The sequence below is a fragment of the Dendrobates tinctorius genome, unplaced genomic scaffold (genome assembly GCF_039654945.1).
Source record: "Dendrobates tinctorius isolate UK_male_01 unplaced genomic scaffold, ASM3965494v1 ptg000158l, whole genome shotgun sequence".
NCBI classification, from domain to species: domain Eukaryota; kingdom Metazoa; phylum Chordata; class Amphibia; order Anura; family Dendrobatidae; genus Dendrobates; species Dendrobates tinctorius.
The window spans coordinates 12,689,826-12,710,701 of NW_027361825.1; the positions used below are offsets into that span (position 1 = coordinate 12,689,826).

General features: G+C 44.6%; 1 protein-coding gene across 1 annotated transcript in view; it reads left to right on the forward strand.

Moving 5' to 3' along the window:
• MSH5 (mutS homolog 5) overlaps window positions 1–20,876 on the forward strand; it is a 56,461-nt gene that overhangs the window by 25,483 nt on the left and 10,102 nt on the right. The window contains exons 16-18 of the mRNA XM_073548981.1: window positions 334–421; window positions 18,382–18,568; window positions 18,643–18,769. Coding sequence (XP_073405082.1) covers window positions 334–421; window positions 18,382–18,568; window positions 18,643–18,769 — 402 coding nt within the window. The remainder of the gene's footprint in view (window positions 1–333; window positions 422–18,381; window positions 18,569–18,642; window positions 18,770–20,876) is intronic.

The following is a 20,876-nucleotide window of genomic DNA, read 5'->3' on the forward strand; positions in this document are numbered from 1 at the left end:
TTTACAAGCTTCACAGCAGCGATGGTCGGTCTCCTAGGCAACGAGCTGTAAACCAAAGAAAAGTGTTAATATCTCAAATCTTAATAAACAATAAATTGCAAAAGTGCTTGTTTTTTCCCTAAGCTCTATCAACTGACAATATCCATTTGTAGAGACAGGAATAACCCTTTAAGGTCTCCTTCACAAATAATGAACTAGAATGCCATGTAAACCAAAACTAGCAAAATAGGGCGCTATGTTCAGTGATTCATCTATATTACAGGAGTACATTATAGCAGTGGTAGACTTGTATTCACATCCCAATAATCTGTAATATCGCTTTGTCTTGACCAGTTTCTGTCAAATGATCGACTCCACTACAGAAGTGCCCGGACCAAAGAACTGGATAATGTCCTGGGGGATCTCCATTGTGAGATAAGAGGTCAGATATCTAATCAACATTTATAAAAGAGGGAAAGGAGGGTCAAGGGTAAAACAATATCTAACATTTTGGAATTATTTGGCATAATAATAATATATCTTTATCTAGCTGAGAGTGATGCAAAACTGATACAAATTTGTCCAAGCTCTCGATCATTTACGATTGCTGTCGCTTCTAGCAGTTTTAGAGATAGTTGCAGGAAAAGGGTTGTAAACAGATCTCCATAATATGGCCAGGGGTTAAAGCACCTGCAGTCTCAGGGAGGGCAGAGAAAAAATATAGTTAAGAAAAGCACATGTAAAGAAAAGAAGCATCCTTGTTACACACAGAGATCACATCCAGCCTATATTACTCGGAGAGACCCACAGAAATCACATCCAGTCTATATTACTGGGAGAGACACACAGATCACATCCAGCCTATATTACTGGAAGAGACTCACAGAGATCACATCCAGCTATATTACTCGGAGAGACCCACAGAAATCACATCCAGTCTATATTACTGGGAGAGACACCCACAGATCACATCCAGCCTATATTACTGGGAGAGACACACAGAGATCACATCCAGCCTTTATTTTTGGGAGAATCACAGAGAGATCACGTCTAGCCTATATTACTTGGAAAAACATGTATCCTTCACATAGAGCCTGTAATTTTGGGAGAAACACACAGAGGTGGAGACACAAAGAGATCACATTAAGCCTATATCACTGGGAGAAACACACAGAGATCACAGCCAGCCTCTGTTGCTTGGCAAAACACATGGAGATCACATCCAGCCTATAATACTGGGAGAGACATACAGAGATCGCATCTAGCCTATATTACTGGGAGAGATGCACACAGCTCAGATTAAGCCTACATTACTGGAAGAAACAAATAGATATCACATCAAGACTATATTACTGTGAGAAGCACACAGAAATTAAATCCAGCCTATATTAATCAGCGAAACACACAGAAATCACATCCAGCCTATATTACTGGGAGAAATGCACAGAGATCACATTCAGCCTATATTACTGGGAGAGACACACAGAGATTACATTTAGCCTATATTACAGGGAGAGATACACAGAGATCACATTCAGCCTATATTTATTTAACTTTGTTTATTGAAAATATACATAAGAGCAAACACATTTCCCATGTCCATAAACAGGAGTTCACTTTGTTATTACACTGATTTACAAAATTAAAAGCAACAATGTATGAATTATACAACAGAGACACAATTGAGTTCAAAAATGCCCAATAAATAAGAACTACATTATTCAATATAAAGTACACACAGAATAGTATCTTGTGCAGAAAATATAAGTATTTTATTAGATTATTAGGTCATTAAAATATCAGTAATTACAAAATATGAGTCAGTACATTGGTGAAAGACAACATGGCCAGAACACTCGGTATAGTTACGGTGATCAGGTGAATAAGGGCTAACAAAAGGAAATTATAGGGGAGATGGGTATCCCCAAGTCCTAAATTGGGCACATAGTCAAAAGCTATGTATCAATATGGATGCATGTGATGCCCTGACTGGGGTAAGTACTAAAGTGTACTATTACACGGCTCAGTAGCCAACCCATAAGTCCCATAGTAAATTCCTGAGCTCCTAAAAATTCAACCATCAATACAAGTCATAAAAGGATTTTTTCTTACCCATAATGGTAATACCGGGGGTCCCGCCACCGCCCCTACACGTTTCGCACACAACGGGCTTCCTCGGGGGGCCGTATGGCTAATAGTCAGGCTGAGGGATCTTTTATAATGAACCTAAAGTGAGTGCCAGTTCAATTTTAGTGCGCGCGGCCATTTTGGACGCCGGCGCATGCGCAGTGGATCCTTCAGTCCCGTCGCGTCACTTCCGGCCATCCCGGAAGTCGGCGCACGTCAGAGCTCACATGGTAACCATGGGAACCCGACGCAGCGCCGCCACCGTTAGGATGCCTTATGCAACGCGACAGGCGCGTCCACCACGCAGGCGCAGACCAATGCTTGCCATCTGCTGCTCACAGCACTAAACATATATCAAGTACGCAACCATCATTCTTTCAGGTGCCAGTGCAAATAACAGGAATTGGCAGCAATGTACAATAGATCATATACAACCAGAGGGCAAAAATATATAAAATTTAAATTCCATAAAGGTGCCTTGCAAAGCGCGGCAGATACATCCACCGCGCAGGCACAGACCATTGCCTGCCGTTTACTGTTCTAAGTATATATCAAATGCATAATAATAATTCAAGTACAAATAACAATGAACAGAGTACGGCAGCAATATACAGTAGGTTATGAGACAAAGGTTCTTATGTACATACAGAAATATATAAGATATACGCGCAAAATAGTAACAGCAACAAACAAGGATCATTGACGTCAGAAACGATGATCTTCCTCTTTTTCCAACGAGATGGATATCAAACTTTAGCATTTAGCAGTATAATTGCAGACATCAAGGTAGTAGATTCACATTTACCAAAAACTGATAAGATAAAAGAAGAAACAATTAAAAAAACACCCTGAACCAATTAAAATAGAAAAACCAAGGAATTATAATATTGATCAGAGAAATGGTGAAAAAGTTAACTTTTCATTAAGGCCATGTGGGGTCATTGTACCAAGCAGAACAATCCATCGACATTCCAACTACGCAAGTTTTTTCTTCATATCTCCACCCCTGATTCCACAGTGGACTTTGTCTATCCCCTGTACTTTTAAACCCGATGGATTTGAGTCATGATGTAATTTAAAGTGCTTCGGTATGGTTTTAAGAATGGAGGGATCAGTAATATCTCTAGAGGCCAGGATGTCCCTGACATGCTCTCGGGTTCTGACGCGCAATTCTCGCGACGTCAGACCCACATATATCAGATTGCAAGGGCATGTCGCATAATATACAACATACCGCGTATTGCAAGAAATGTAGGTTAAGATACGATATTCCTTTTTGCCATCAGAGGATAAGAAAGACGTAGCCCGTATTATATTGCTACACGCACGGCACGAACCGCAGGGGTAGCATCCCAAACGCTGTCCTTGTATGCCAAATATTTTAGGGACAGGTGCCACATAGTGACTTTTAACTAAAAGATCACGCAAATTTTTCCCCCTTCTCGCTGTCATCAACGGATGATCAGGTAAGATCTCACTCAGAATTGCATCTGTCTTAAGCACCGGCCAATGTTTTTGGAGGATCAAACGCATCTCAGACCATTGATTATTGAAAGTTGTAATATATCGCAACGGCTGTTCCCCACCAGTGTTGCGTTTAGTACCACATAAGAGCTGGCTACGTGGAGTGCCCCGGGCACGGCGATAGCCTCTCTTGATACATCTATTGCTATATCCGCGCTCGCGGAACCTGGAGCTTAGGTCCCGAGACTGACCCTCGAAGGCCTCATCCGAAGAGCAAACCCGTCTCATACGTAAAAATTGTCCTGTTGGTATAGCTCGTATGGTCGATGGGGTATGGGCAGATGTAGCATGCAGCAAGGAGTTAACTGCAGTTTCTTTACGAAAGATATCGGTTTGAATTTTCCCTTCCCCATCGACCATAATCTTCACATCCAGGAAGTCAATGACTCTTGCATCAATCTTATATGTCAATTTGATGTTATATGGGTTCTGATTCAGCTCCTGGATGAAGCCCCGAAAGTCAGCCTCGGTACCCTGCCAAATCAAAAAAAGTCATCGATAAATCTATACCAGCACTGCGCCTGGGATGCGGCCTGAGCGCCGCCACCGAAAATATCACGCTCCCAATATCCCAAAAAGAGATTAGCGTATGACGGCGCACAGGCCGCACCCATCGCAGTGCCGCGTTGCTGTAAATAAAATTTATCCTTAAAGGTAAAGAAATTATGTGTCAAAATGAAATCTAAAAGCTCCAGGATCAGCGAGCGAAGAGCAGGATCATAATTGCTCATGCCCAATAAGTACTCCACGGCCAGCAAACCATCTACATGGCGGATGCTCGTGTAGAGTGATTCAACATCAATAGTAGCCAGATGCATGTCTGAATCAATGCATAGTACGTCTATCTTCCCCAGGACGTCCGTAGTGTCTCTGACATGGGAGGGCAGGGACTCGACCAGTGACTGCAAGTAATAGTCAATAAACTTGCACACGGGGTCACACAGCCCCCCGATGCCAGAGACAATCGGACGCCCCAGGGGAGACAACGGATCCTTATGCACCTTTGGTAGCAAGTAAAAGGTGGGAATTACCGGGTCCTTCACCATTAAACCATCGAACACCTTTTGTGGAATCGTGCCCGAGGTTAAGGCACCATCCAAGATCTTAAATAGATCACCCCAAAATTTCCCCATAGGGTTACTATGCAGCTGAAGGTATGCCTCTCGATCTCTCAACTGCCGTAAAGCCTCCTTCTCATACATCCCCACCGGCCAAATAACCACGTTCCCCCCCTTATCCGCTGGCTTAATAACCACATCCACAAGACTGCGCAATTCCCTAATGGCATCATTCTGTGCCCTAGTGAGATTGCAGCGACTCCTACTCCTTGAGAGGTTTTTGAAGTCCTCCAAAACTAATTTATTAAAGATTTCAATTTGTGGATAGATGGAGAAGGAGGGGAACGTGGCTGACCTAGGTAAGATGGATGCAGGAAAAGTACCTTTATTGGAGGAAGTTGCTCCCGTTTCGAGTTCCTCCAAAGCGACCAAGGCCTCCTGCTCCTGAGTGGTAGATAAATCCATAGACCCCTCAGGTTTATGGTGAAGTTTACGCAGGACCACTTTCCTCAAAAACAGTTGTAAGTCCTTCATCGCTGAGAAGAAATCGAAAGAGTTAGTGGGAACAAAAGTCAAACCCATACTCAAAACCTCTGCCTGAGCATGGGTAAGAATATGATTAGATAAATTAATTACCTCAGAACCCGAGAGCATGTCAGGGACATCCTGGCCTCTAGAGATATTACTGATCCCTCCATTCTTAAAACCATACCGAAGCACTTTAACCCCTTCACCCCCAAGGGTGGTTTGCACGTTCATGACCGGGCCAATTTTTACAATTCTGACCACTGTACCTTTATGAGGTCATAACTCTCGAACGCTTCCATGGATCCCGGTGATTCTGACATTGTTTTCTCGTGACATATTGTACTTCATGATAGTGGTAAAATTTCATTCAAATAACTTGCGTTTATTTGTGAGAAAAACGGAAATTTGGCGAAAATTTTGAAAATTTCGCAATTTTCCAACTTTGAATTTTTATGCCCTTAAATCACAGAGATACGGCACACAAAAAACTTGATAACTAACATTTCCCACATGTTTACTTTACATCAGCACAATTTTGGAACCAAAATTTTTTTTTGTTAGGAAGTTATAAGGGTTAAAAGTTGACCAGCGATTTCTCATTTTTACAACACCATTTTATTTTTAGGACCACATCACATTTGAAGCCACTTTGAGGGGTCTATATGATAGAAAATACCCAAAAGTGACACCATTCTAAAAACTGCACCCCTTAAGGTGCTCAAAACCACATTCAAGAAGTTTATTAACCCTTTAGGTGCGTCACAGGAATTTTTTTGAATATTTAAAAAAAAATGAACATCTAACTTTTTTTCATAAAAAAAATACTTCAGGTTCAATTTTTTTTATTTTACCAAGGGTAACAGGAGAAATTGAACTGCAAAAGTTATTGTGCAATTTGTCCTGAGTACGCAGATACCTGATATGTGGGGGGGAACGACTGTTTCGGCGCATGGCAGAGCTCAGAATGGAAGGAGCGCCGTTTGACTTTTTCAATGCAAAATTGGCTGGAATTCAGATTGGACGCCATGTCACGTTTGGAGAGTCCCTGATGTACCTAAACAGTGGAAACCCCCTACAAGTGACCCCATTTTGGAAACTAGACCCCCCAAGGAACTTATCTAGATATGTGGTGAGAACTTTGAACCCACAAGGGCTTTACAGAAGTTTATAACGTACAGCGGTACAATTAAAAAATCATATTTTTTCCACAAAAATGATCTTTTCACCCCAATTTTTATTTTCCCAAGGGTAGCAGGACCCTAAAAGTTATTGTGCAATTTGTCCTAAGTACGCTGATACCCCACATGTGGGGGTAAACCACTATTTGGGCGCATGGCAGAGCTCGGAAGGGAAGCAGCGCCATTTGACGTTTTTGGCTGGAATTGAGATCGGACACCATGTCGCGTTTGGAAAACCCCTGATGTACCAAAACAGTGGAAACCCCCCACAAATGACACCATTTTGGAAAATAGACCCCCTAAGGAACTTATCTAGATGTGTGGTGAGAACTTTGAACCCCCATGGGCTTCACAGAAGTTTATAACATAAAGCCATACAATTAAAAAATCATATTTTTTCAACAAAAATGATCTTTTCACCCTCAATTCTTATTTTTCCAAGGGTAACAGGACCCTAAAAGTTATTGTGCAATTTGTCCTGAGTACGCTGATACCCCACATGTGGGGGTAAACCACTATTTGGGCGCATGGCAGAGCTCGGAAGGGAAGCAGCGCCATTTGACGTTTTTGGCTGGAATTGAGATCGGACACCATGTCGCGTTTGGAAAACTCCTGATGTACCAAAACAGTGGAACCCCCCCACAAATGACACCATTTTGGAAACTAGACCCCCCAAGGAACTTATCTAGATGTGTGGTGAGCACTTTGACCCCCCCAGTGCTTCACAGAAGTTTACAACGCCCGGGCGTGAAAATAAAAAATTCGTATTTTTTCCACAAACATGATCTTTTAGTCACCATTTTTTTATTTTCCCAAGGGTACCAGGAGAAATTGGACCCCAAAAGTTGTTGTCCAATTTGTCCTGAGTACGCTGACACCCCATATGTGGGAGAAAACTACTGTATGGGCACACGTCGGGGCTCGGAAGGGAAGTAGTGACGTTTTGGAATGCAGACTTTGATGGAATGGTCTGCGGGTGTCATGTTGCCTTTGGAGAGCCCCTAATGTACCTAAACAGTGGAAACCCCCCACAAATGACACCATTTTGTAAACTAGACCCCCCAAGGAACTTATCTAGATGTGTGGTGAGCACTTTGACCCCCCCAGTGCTTCACAGAAGTTTACAACGCCCGGGCGTGAAAATAAAAAATTCGTATTTTTTCCACAAACATGATCTTTTAGTCACCATTTTTTTATTTTCCCAAGGGTACCAGGATAAATTGGACCCCAAAAGTTGTTGTCCAATTTGTCCTGAGTACGCTGACACCCCATATGTGGGAGAAAACTACTGTATGGGCACACGTCGGGGCTCGGAAGGGAAGTAGTGACGTTTTGGAATGCAGACTTTGATGGAATGGTCTGCGGGTGTCATGTTGCCTTTGGAGAGCCCCTAATGTACCTAAACAGTGGAAACCCCCCACAAATGACACCATTTTGTAAACTAGACCCCCCAAGGAACTTATCTAGATGTGTGGTGAGCACTTTGACCCCCCCCAGTGCTTCACAGAAGTTTACAACGCCCGGGCGTGAAAATAAAAAATTCGTATTTTTTCCACAAACATGATCTTTTAGTCACCATTTTTTTATTTTCCCAAGGGTACCAGGAGAAATTGGACCCCAAAAGTTGTTGTCCAATTTGTCCTGAGTACGCTGACACCCCATATGTGGGAGAAAACTACTGTATGGACACACGTCGGGGCTCGGAAGGGAAGCAGTGACGTTTTGGAATGCAGACTTTGATGGAATGGTCTGCGGGTGTCATGTGCGTTTGGAGAGCCCCTGATGTACCTAAACTATTGAAACTCCCCACAAGTGACCCCATTTTGGACACTAGACCCCCCACGGAACTTATCTAGATGTGTGGTGAGCACTTTGAACCCCCAAGTGCTTCACAGAAGTTTATAACACTCGGATGTGAAAATAAAAAAATCATTTTTTTCCACAAAAATGATATTTTTGCCCCCAATTTTTTATTTTCTTAAGGGTAACAGGAGAAATTGGACCCCAAAAATTGTTTTGCAATTTGTCCTGAGTAGGCTGCTACCCTACATGTGGGGGTAAAACACTGTTTGGGCGCATAGCAGAGCTTGGAAGGGAAGGAGCACCATTTGACTTTTTCAACTCAGAATTGGCTGGAATTGAGATCAGACGCCATGTTGCATTTGGAGAGCCCCTGATGTGCCCAAACAGTGGAAACCCCCAATTCTAACTCCAACCCGAACCCCAACACGCCCCTAACCCTAGCCCTAACCCTAGCCCTAACCCTAGCCCTAACCCTAGCCCTAGCCCTAACCCTAGCCCTAACCCTAGCCCTAACCCTACCCCAACCCTACCCCAACACACCCCTAGCCCTAACCCTAGCCCTAACCCTAATGGAAAAATGGAAATAAATACATTTTTTAATTTTATTATTTTTCCCTAACTAAGGGGGTGATAACGGGGGGTTTGATTTACTATTTATGGCGGTTTTTATGTTTGGCGGCTGTCGCACGCTAAAAGACGCTTTTTATTGTAAAAATAGTTTTTGCATCACCACATATTGAGAGCTATAATTTTTCCTTATTTTGACCCACCGAGTCATGTGAGGTCTTATTTTTTGCGGGACGAGTTGACGTTTTTATTGGTACCATTTTCGGGCACGTGAAATTTTTTGATCGCTTTTTATTCCGATTTTTGGGACGCAGAATGAACAAAAACCAGCGTTTCATGAATTTCTTTTGGGGGGGGGGTGCGTTTACACCGTTCCGCGTGCGGTAAAATTGATAAAGCGGTTTTATTCTTCGGGTCAGTACGGTTACAGCGATACCTCATTTAGGTCGTTTTTTTATGTTTTTGTCGGTTTTATGCAATGAAAACTATTTTATATAAAAAATAATTATTTTTGCATCGCTTTATTCTGCGAGTTATAACTTTTTTATTTTTTCGCTGATGATGCTGTGTGGCAGCTTGTTTTTTGCGGGACAAGATGACGTTTTCAGCGGTACCATGGATATTTATATGCGTCTTTTTGATCGCGCGTTATTGCACTTTTTGTTTGGCGGTATGATAATAAATCATTATTTTTTGCTTCGTTTTTTATTTTTATTTTTTAAGGGGTTCGCTAAAGGGGTTAACTAATGGGACAGTTTTATAGGGCAGGTCGTTACGGACGCGGTGATACCTAATATGTGTACTTTTATTGTTTTTTTTTTTATTATTTTCAAAAAATGAATTTATTGGGGAATATTTTTTTTTTTTTTTACTAATTTATTTGGCGATTTTTTTAAATTTATTTTTACACTTTTTTTTAATTTTTTTTTTACTTTATTACATAGTCCCAGGTGGGACATCACTGTCCTGTGACAGATCGCTGATCTGTCACATCACAGATCACTGTGACAGATCAGCAATCTGTCACAGGCAGTGCACAAGGCTTCCTCATGCCTGCGCTTTGCAGGCACTGAGGAAGCCAGCTTCCCCAGGCCCCCGAAGGCCCCCGTCGCCATCTTGGATTCGGGGGCCTGGAGGAAAGGAGCCCCCCGCAGCAGCGCTGCACATTGCGCTGCCGTGGGGGGCTCAGGGAAGCACGGAGGGAGCCCCCTCCCTGCCGATGCTTCCCTTTAACTCCCGGTACACCGCGATCGCGTTTGATCGCGGTGTGCAAGGGGTTAACGTGTTGGGGGCGGTCCGTGACCGCCCCTGACACATTGTGCCGGGTGTCAGCTGTGATAATCAGCTGACACCCAGCCGCGATCAGCGGCGCTCACCACGTGGGCGCCGCTGATCGCTGTAGACGTACTATCCCGTCCCCGGTCATACGGGCCCGGGTACCGTGGACGGGATAGTACGTCTCATGTCAGGAAGGGGTTAAATTACATCATGACTCAAATCCATCGGGTTTAAAAGTACAGGGGATAGACAAAGTCCACTGTGGCATCAGGGGTGGAGATATGAAGAAAAAACTTGCGCAGTTGGAATGTCGATGGATTGTTCTGCTTGGTACAATGACCCCACATGGCCTTAATGAAAAGTTAACTTTTTCACCATTTCTCTGATCAGTATTATAATTCCTTGGTTTTTCTATTTTAATTGGTTCAGGGTGTTTTTTTAATTGTTTTTCTTCTTTTATCTTATCAGTTTTTGGTAAATGTGAATCTACTACCTTGATGTCTGCAATTATATTTATACTGCTAAATGCTGAAGTTTGATATCCATCTCGTTGGAAAAAGAGGAAGATCATCGTTTCTGACGTCAATGATCCTTGTTTGTTGCTGTTACTATTTTGCGCGTATATCTTATATATTTCTGTATGTACATAAGAACCTTTGTCTCATAACCTACTGTATATTGCTGCCGTACTCTGTTCATTGTTATTTGTACTTGAATTATTATTATGCATTTGATATATACTTAGAACAGTAAACGGCAGGCAATGGTCTGTGCCTGCGCGGTGGATGTATCTGCCGCGCTTTGCAAGGCACCTTTATGGAATTTAAATTTTATATATTTTTGCCCTCTGGTTGTATATGATCTATTGTACATTGCTGCCAATTCCTGTTATTTGCACTGGCACCTGAAAGAATGATGGTTGCGTACTTGATATATGTTTAGTGCTGTGAGCAGCAGATGGCAGGCATTGGTCTGCGCCTGCGTGGTGGACGCGCCTGTCGCGTTGCATAAGGCATCCTAACGGTGGCGGAGCTGCGTCGGGTTCCCATGGTTACCATGTGAGCTCTGACGTGCGCCGACTTCCGGGATGGCCGGAAGTGACGCGACGGGACTGAAGGATCCACTGCGCATGCGCCGGCGTCCAAAATGGCCGCGCGCACTAAAATTGAACAGGCACTCACTTTAGGTTCATTATAAAAAATCCCTCAGCCTGACTATTAGCCATATGGCCCCCCGAGGAAGCCCGTTGTGTGCGAAACGCGTAGGGGCGGTGGCGGGACCCCCGGTATTACCATTATGGGTAAGAAAAAATCCTTTTATGACTTGTATTGATGGTTGAATTTTTAGGAGCTCAGGAATTTACTATGGGACTGATGGGTTGGCTACTGAGCCGTGTAATAGTACACTTTAGTACTTACCCCAGTCAGGGCATCACATGCATCCATATTGATACATAGCTTTTGACTATGTGCCCAATTTAGGACTTGGGGATACCCATCTCCCCTATAATTTCCTTTTGTTAGCCCTTATTCACCTGATCACCGTAACTATACCGAGTGTTCTGGCCATGTTGTCTTTCACCAATGTACTGACTCATATTTTGTAATTACTGATATTTTAATGACCTAATAATCTAATAAAATACTTATATTTTCTGCACAAGATACTATTCTGTGTGTACTTTATATTGAATAATGTAGTTCTTATTTATTGGGTGTTTTTGAACTCAATTGTGTCTCTGTTGTATGCTTTAGTACTGAGTTGCCCTTCTTTTTCTTTGGACTTAAGTCCATTTGTGATCAAATATAGGCATGATATTCTATATTCAATTCAATGTATGAATTAGTAGTGGTCATTCCCATGTCTGGTCATTAACCCCTCCAGCAATGTTACACTGTGGTTATATGGTATATTTCACATACATCTAACCACACATTCTAACTTGTTATCTCAGTATACATTTACTGGATCTCATATAACTTCGACCTCGAAACTTGGAGATGGATACCCAATAACTATTTACATAACAATAACTAAAAATTAACATTTCTGCTGGAAAAACCGAGGCACCTGTAAATATGGTTTAGGCACACCCCCACGTCAATATTCTTAGGGACTTGTTAGATAGCGACGGGTGTTGAGTTCCAGAAGTCCCATATTTTATCGAATTTCCCAGGGCACCCTCTATTTTGATAGACCATGTTTTCATATGGAATCACTGAATTGACAAGTTCTACCCAGGATCTCAGTGCTGGGTGTAAACTACCCATCCATCGCTTAAATATTTTAATACAATGGTCCCAATTATCTTCTTCCACAACCCCAAACAGGCACATCAAGGGATCCAGAGGAATTGGTATTGCTATTAGGGATGACAAGAAGGTGGTAACCTCCTGCCAGAATGTATGTATTACTGGACAAGGAAAAAGAAAAAAGGTCCAGCTTTGCAAATTCAAGTCCAATTTATTGTTAAAAACAAGTCCAAAACAGAGCAAAAAATGGTGTGTTCACATGAGTAACAAGTAGTAGATTACGCGTTTCGAACAATAGCTTGTTCTTTCTCAAAGGTTTTGAGAAAGAACAAGCTATTGTTCGAAACGCGTAATCTACTACTTGTTACTCATGTGAACACACCATTTTTTGCTCTGTTTTGGACTTGTTTTTAACAATAAATTGGACTTGAATTTGCAAAGCTGGACCTTTTTTCTTTTTCCCTGGTTACTGCGTGAAGACTGCACGTGGTCCGGGCTATCCACTACACATGCCTTCAGGTGAGCTGGCTTTTTTTCTCTTTTTGAATGTATTACTGGACACCTTCACATTATGTGTTTGAAGTCGGCCTCCAACTCATGACACCTCGGGCATTCCGAGGTCTGAGAATGACCTATTTTTGCTAATTTAGATGGTGTAAGCTATACTTGATGGATTATATATAATTGGGTCATTTTGTTGTTAGCTGATTCTTGATTGAGGACTCCAGCATCTCCTCCTGAATTTTAGGAATTAAGAGCTGCCATTTTCCCCTAACCGCCAAAGGAGTAGCGTCCATGTTTGCTGACAGTAGATAGGTGTATAGCGTGGACATAAGACCTTGTGGTCCCTGTGATTTAAGAATGCCAATCAGCGGGAGAGAAGATATCTGCGTGCCTGTACCTATGTAGGATTGGATCGCTGACCTAAGTTGTAGGTACCTGAAGAATTGAGCTCTTGGGACTGCGTACTGAGTCTGTATCTGTTCAAAAGACATTAGAATATTTTGATTATATAAGACTTTTACTTTGAATACATTTCTGGAGTTCCAGAAAGCAGAGGAGGGATGTTCTTGTAGAGAAGTGAAGTATGTGTTGTGTCAGAGTGGCATTTCTGCCACAACCTTAGTGAAATCAACTACTCTTTTAGCTTGTCTCCAGATTGTGCGGGCAAGCTAAAGGAGAGATCATATCCTAGAAATGTTTGGTTTATCTTTCTCCTGAAATTCCCAAAAAACAGTTCATCCGCTTGTGCCAAGTGATCCTCTGAGTTAAGGCCCCGTCACACACAGCGAGATCGCTGATTTTGTGATGCAACAGCAATCTCGCCAGCGATATCGCTGTGTGTGACATGCATCAGCGACTGGCCCCCCCGCCCGGTATCGCTGATCGTGCAGGAGTGTCCTGGGCCATTTTTTGATTGTTGGTCTCCCGCTGGCCAGCGCGCATCGCTGCGTGTGGCAGCGGGAGACCAACGATCAGCGAGATTCCAGCACTGTAAGCAGACGCTGGGAGCTGGTATCTAAGGTACACAGCGGGTAACTAAGTGACGGGCTCAATTAGTTACCCGATATTCACCTTGGATACCAGTGTCCTCGCTGGTCCTGATTGCTGGTGAGTCTGCCTGTTTGACAGCTCACCAGCGATCATGTGGCAAGGCACCAGCGATCCTTACAAGGTTGTATTGTTGTCGGGATCGCTGGTGCATCGTTTAGTGTGACGGCACTCTTAGGGGAGTATCTGGCATCCATGAGTCAATTGCCCTAAGCTGCCCTGCTAGATAGCGTAAAAAGAAGTCTGGTAGCGCCCTCCCGCCCTGCTTTTTGGGCCTTTGTAGGGTATACAGTTTAAGTTTAGGCCTAGAGTTTCTCCAGATAAATCCAGTGATTAATGAGCTAAGAGTTGAAAAGAAGGACTTAAGCCCCCGTTACACATAGCGATATCGCTAGCAATATCGCTGTAACCTGACCGATTTTGTGACGTAGCAGCGATATTGCTAGCGATATCGCTACATGTGATACCTACCTCCGACCGGCTCCCCCGCTGCTCATTGCTGGTCGCGCGAGAACGTCCTGGACCATTTCTCGTTGGGCGCTTCCTGCTGGGCTTCCTGTGGCGCCGACGAGCGACGCGTGGACGCGAGCGGGAGGACGTCAAGATCGCCGCGTCTGACAGGTAAGTAGCGACCCCCGACCGCTGCTATGTCGCTGGTGAGATCTACCTGTGTGGCAGCTCACTAGCAACCACTTAGCGATGCACCAGCGATCCATATCGTTGTCGGGATCGCTGGTGCATCGCTAAAATGTAACGGTGCCCTTAGGAATGGGTACCCCACTGTGTTGAAATATTTGGCTAAATTTAGGGAGTAGAATCATTTTAACTAGATTTATCCTTCAAGTACTGAAAGTGGTAATGTCTCCATTGTGTGAATTTAAGTTTATCGTGGTCAAGCAGCCGGGAGATGTTAGAAGGGAACCTCTTTCTGCTATCTTTCTGTATAAGGCTACTTTCACACATCAGGTTTTCGGCGTCAGGCGCGATCCGGCGTCGTGCCGGAATGCCGGATCCGGCAAATGTTTTGTAAAACCTGATGTGCCGGATCCGGTTTTCTGCCGGATCCGTCTTGTTCTTGACAGACAAAACCGGATCTGTCTCATCCGGTTCATCCGTTTTTCTATCCGTTTTTCGACGGATTACGCCGGATCCGATTTTTAAAATTGACCCTTGTGGCCTTCCGAACGGGATTGGCTACTGGAAAACTATATATAGCATGTTCCTACAGCCCTTCTTTGACAGGTTGTAGTGGGCAGAGCTACTGAGCATGCTCAGACCAAAAAAACCGGATCCGGCCACCGGATCCGGCTTTCGCCGGATCAGGCGCATTGCGGCGCTCATAGGCTTTCATTGTGTGAAAAAGCCGGACGCGCCGGATCCGGCGTGTCCGGCTTTTTCGCCGGAGACAAAAAACGTTACAGTAGCCGTTTTTTCCAGACGCCGGATCGCGACACATTGCCGGATCCGGCGAAAACCGGATGAAACGCATGGCCATCCGGCGCGATCCGGCGCAAATGCAAGTCATTGGGGGGAAACCGGATCCGGCATTGCATTTCGCTGGATCCGGTTTCTGTCAAAAGCGCCGGATCGCGCCTGACGGCGAAAACCTGATGTGTGAAAGAGGCCTAATAATGCCCAGGTATTTAAACTGAGACAGTTGGGAGTGGGGATAGCCACTTCAAATGGACCCCTGATGAATGTTGGAGAGGCATTAGTGCTGACTTATCCCAATTTATGTAGAGTCTGTAATATTTGCTAAATGTATCTATAGTGGATATGACCTATGGTAAAGTTCCTTTAACCTTGTCCATAAATATTACCATATCGTCCGATGAAAAACAAAAAACGCTGTGCACATGCTGCGGATTTTTCCGCGCGGAAAAATACGCAGCACAATCCGCAACGTGTGCACTTACCCTTAGCCATTTCTTTAACCCTTTCTGACTTTTGACACAGCGTATGCGTCATGAAAGTCGGTGCCAATCCAACCTGTGACAAATATATGCCGTGTCATGTGGGGATCGCGTTCCTGCGGGTCGGGTGACCGGGGTCACTGAAAGGTCACCCGACCCGCAGGCACAGGACCCTTTGTGCTTAACCCCAGGGAGGGTGGCTTAGCCCTCCCATGGCTACGATCACTCTGATTGGCTGTTAAAAGTGAAACAGCCAATCAGAGTGATTGTAATATTTCACCAATGAAATTTGGTGAAATATTACAATCCAGCCATGGCCGATTCTGCAATAGCATCTGTCATGGCTGGAGACACCGATCAGACCCCCCCACGACTGACGGCAATCTGCCGCCGCAGTTAACATCTGCTCCCTTCCCCCTTCCCTCCGCTCCCCCCCACCTTCCGATCCCCCCCTCACCCCCCAGGAGGTACTGGTACCTCCTATGTCCCTCTGGCTGTTCCGTTGTCTCGCCGTCCCGGATCATGGGCCCCGCCATCTTGGAAAATGGCAGGCGCATGCGCAGTGCGCCCGTCGCGCTGCAGATTCATTCATTCATTCAATTTGATCACTGTGATAAAGTGATCAAAATAAAAAAATGTAAATTAACCCCCCATTTATCACCCCCATAGGTAGGGACAAATAATAAAATAAAGAAAATATTGTTATTTTTCCATTAGGGTTAGAATTAGGGTTAGGGTTGGAAATAGGGTTAGGGTTGGAATTAGCGTTAGGGTTGAAGTTAGGGTTGGGGTTAGGGTTAAGGTTGTAATTTGGGTTAGGGTTGGAATTAGGGTTAAGATTAGGGTTAGGGGTGAGTTGGGGTTGGGGTTAGGGGAGGGTTGGGGTTGAGATTAGGGTTAGGCTTGTGGTTGGGGTTAGAGTTGGGATTAGGGTTAGGGGTGTGTTGGAATTAGGGTTGTGGTTAGGGTTGGAATTAGGGTTAGGGTTGGAATTAGGGTTAAGATTAGGGTTAGGGGTGGGTTGGGGTTGGAATTAGGGTTAGCCTTCTGGTTGGGGTTAGGGTTGGGATTAGGGTTAGGGGTGTGTTGGGGTTAGGGTTGGAGCTAGATGTGAGGGGTTTCAACTGTTTAGGCACATCTCGGGGTCTCCAAACGCGACATGGCACCACCATTTATTCCAGCCAATTTTGCGTTCTAAAAGTCAAACAGTGCTCCCTTCATTCCGAGCCCTGACGTGTGCCCAAAGATTGGTTTCCCCCCACATATGGGGTATCAGCGTACTCAGGAAAAATTGCACAACAAGTTTGGGGGTCTAATTTCGCCTGTTACCCTTGGGAAAATAAAAACTTGGGGGCTAAAAAATCATTTTTTTTGTGGAAAAAAATTGATTTTTTTATGTTCACGGCGTTGTAAACTTCTGTGAAGCACTTGGGGCTTCAAAGTGCTCACCACACATCTAGATAAGTTCCTTGGGCAGTCTAGCTTTCAAAATGGGGTCATTTGTGGGGGGTTTCCACTGTTTAGGAACATCAGGAGCTCTGCAAACGTAACATGACGCCCGCAGACTATTCCATCAAGTCGGCATTTCAAAACGTCACTACTTCCCTTCCGAGCCCCGACGTGTGCCAAAACACTGGTCCCCCCCCACATATGGGGTACCAGCGTACTCAGGACAAACTGGACTACAACTTTTGTGGTCCAATTTATCCTGTTACCCTTGTGAAAATAAAAAATTGTGGGCTAAAAATCATTTTTTCAGGACATTTTTTTTTTCTGGCACTTAGCCTCTCTATTCCCATTGCCTTTAGCGGTGGCTCATGGGTTAATAATGAGTTAATGTCACCTTGCTATTGGAAGGTGACATTAAGCCGGGTTAATAATGGAGAGGTGTCAATAAGACACCTATACATTATTAATCCTATAGTAGTAAAGGGTTAAAAAAGACACACACACACACACACACATTAATTAAAAATTCTTTTAATGAAATAATCACACAAAGTTTTTGACCAAATTTATTATTCTGCTATTCCAACAGAATCCCTTGTTCTCCTGTTAATCTGCTGCCAAGTGAATGTCCCCAACATGAATAATAAGCGCTACCTTACAATATATATATATATATATATATATATATATACACATATATATAATTATATATATATATAGAATATATATATATATATATTCAATGTGTATATATCTATTGTTTAGTTTGAGTTTTAACCTGGCTCCATTATATGTCCATTTTGCAAGCCGGCGAGAAAATCTTGCCATACGGATGCCATATGGATGTCACACGGATGCTTAGATGTGAGAAAATCGCATCCTCGCATGACAATCGGATGACATACGGATCACTGTTCATGAAACATTTGTGCGATTCTGGTCCGTGAAAAACAAACCAATTTTTTGATACGTTGTTTGTGACTCCAGCCTTAGCAGGTCCGTGGTGGCCAGAAGTAAATGATCTACAGAGTTGAAACAATACAGCCAAAGGTGGAGGGCGTTAGTCCCTCAATGATCCAGTATTGGTGATCCGTCCTAAGGCTAGGTTATCAATACACCTTTGGATGTACCTGTGGAAATGAACCAGTGCACCTTACGTGTGTGTCCTCTACAGACCACGAGACCATGATAATGCATCAGTTGCAGACGTTGATCTTGGAGCGGTCGGCTGTTTTACATGACGTGACTGAGTATGTCGGGCAGCTGGATGCTCTTCTCGCCATGGCCATCTCTGCCCGTGAGAATGGATACGTCCGCCCATGTTACACTTTAAACAACATCATTAATATAAAGGAGGGCAGGTAAGGAGGGCCAAGATCCCTTTTGTATCACATTTTCATGTATTCCTGGCTTTATACTACTTTCTCTCTCCCAGACATCCTCTTATGGTGTTTTGTTCCGGAACATTTGTCCCAAACCCAACGGAAGCTGGAGAGCAAGAGAAGAGGATAAAAATTGTGACAGGTCCCAACTCATGTGGGAAAAGCGTATATCTGAAACAGGTAGTGAGAACAGGAAAAAAGTTTATTCATATTCTGATAAATGATAGAATGTTTTCTGTTTGCAGTCACCACTAGGGGGAGCTCACTACATATAGATTTATATAGTTAGAATTGATACCTTCTCGATATAAGATGTAACAACCCTGCCGGCATCACTGCACGGCCTCCTATCCCCCACTAGCCTTACTCACTACTCCGGGCCATGCTGTGAGTTCTGTCTGCTGCTGGCTCCATGCTGTATGCCTCTTGCCTCCTGCCTGCTCTCTGCATACTTCCTGGCTGTGTGCATAGGGGGGCAGCGCCAGCACTCTCTGGTTCTTATAGAGTCAGTGTGCACCTTCCTAAGGTGTCCCCAGCCAATTGCCAAGAGGCCTCTAGTATTTAAGGCATCCCCGCCCATAGGAGGATGCCTGAGCAACTATTTGCCTCAGTCAGTGCCTTGCTACTGAGTTGCCAGGTCCTGTCCTGTTTCCGTGCGCTTTGTGTCTTGTTTCTGCCTTCTCTGGGGGCTGCATACCCAGATCTGTTTCCGTGCGCTTTGTATCTTGTTTCCGCCTTCCTGAGGGCTGCATACTCAGGCCTGTGTCCTTGTCCTGAATTTGTCTCCGTCCCTGTGTGTACTGTGTTCTATTCTTGCATCTTATCCTGTTCCTATACCTCACCTTGTCTGTACACAGTCCTTACCTCTGTCTGTTGGTCTCCTTGTCTGCGGCTCCTTTCCCTGCCGTGCCTATCCTTGTGCCCTCTCCGTCTGCACCTGCTCCTCCTACCTGCGGTTCTCTGCTCTGCACTTGCTCCGCATACCTGTGGTTCCGTCCTGTTCCGCATACCTGAGGTTCCGTCCTGCTCCGCATTCCTGTGGTTCCGTCCTGCTCCGCATTCCTGCGGTTCCGTCCTGCCCCGCACTCCTGCGGTTCTGCCTTTTGCTCCACACTCCTGCGGTTCTGCCTTTTGCTCCGCACTCTTGCAGTTCTGGCTTTTGCTCCGCACTCCTGTGGTTCTGCCTTTTGCTCCGCACTCCTGCGGCTCTGCCTTTTGCTCCGCACTCCTGTGGCTCTGCGTTTGCTCCGCGCTTCTGTGACTCTGCCTTTGCTCCGCGCTCTTACGGCTCTGCCTTTTGCTCCGCACTCTCTGCACTGCAACCAGCGACTCTGTTCTGCTCACCGCTCCTCCAGTCTGAACAGGTCCCTACCTGTTCCAACTACTCCTACCTGTCCGTGTTTCTGTCCTTCCCGAGTCCGTCCCCGCTTCTCCAGTCTGAACAGGTTCCAACCTGTTTCCATTAACCTTTCATTCCAGTCCATGTATCTGTCCTTCTCTATTCTGTCCCAGCTCCTCCCCTTCCTGTGTCCCATTCATAACTGTGTTCCTGTCCTACCCGTACTGGTTCCAGCCCCGCTAGCCGTGCCCGCCTGTCCTGCCAGAGTGCCAGCCGTGCCTGCCTGTCCTGCTAGAGCGCCAGCTGTGCCGGCCTGCCTGCCAGAGTGCCAGCCATGCCCGCCCACCTGCCAGAGTGCCAGCCATGCCCGCCTGCCTGATAGGGTCTCAGCCATGCCCGCCTGCCTGCCAGTGTCTCAGCCTTGCCTGCCTTTGTATCAGTCGTGCCTGTCTGTACTTGTCCGCTCTGTATAAGGCAAGTGCCAGCTGTGTTATACTACCAACACCTTCTGTATCAGCAGCGACCAGAGCCAGCTCCGATCACTGCTGTTTAACCATTAAAATTTAGGACTGGTGTGGCGGCACGGGGGAGACTGGTTGAGTGTCCATTCCAACACCCATCAGCGACCCTGTGACGGGTCACATGGCAGGTATGAAGCCCAAAAGGCTGAGATTTAATATTGCGGTATGTTGTGCAAGCAATTGCAAGTTCAAGTTCCTTAGGGAGACAAAAAAATCATGTGAAAAGTAATAAAAAAATGAACAAATTGAAAAAAAAATTAAGTTTTAATCACCCTCCTTTTACCATCCAAAAATAAACAAATTTAACAAATTCAAAAACTAAGCATGATTGGTATCGCCTCTTCCATAAAAGTATGATTTATGAAAATTATTCAACCCTCATTGTAAACGTCATGAAGAAAAAATGTTGAGATGCCAAAATTGATGT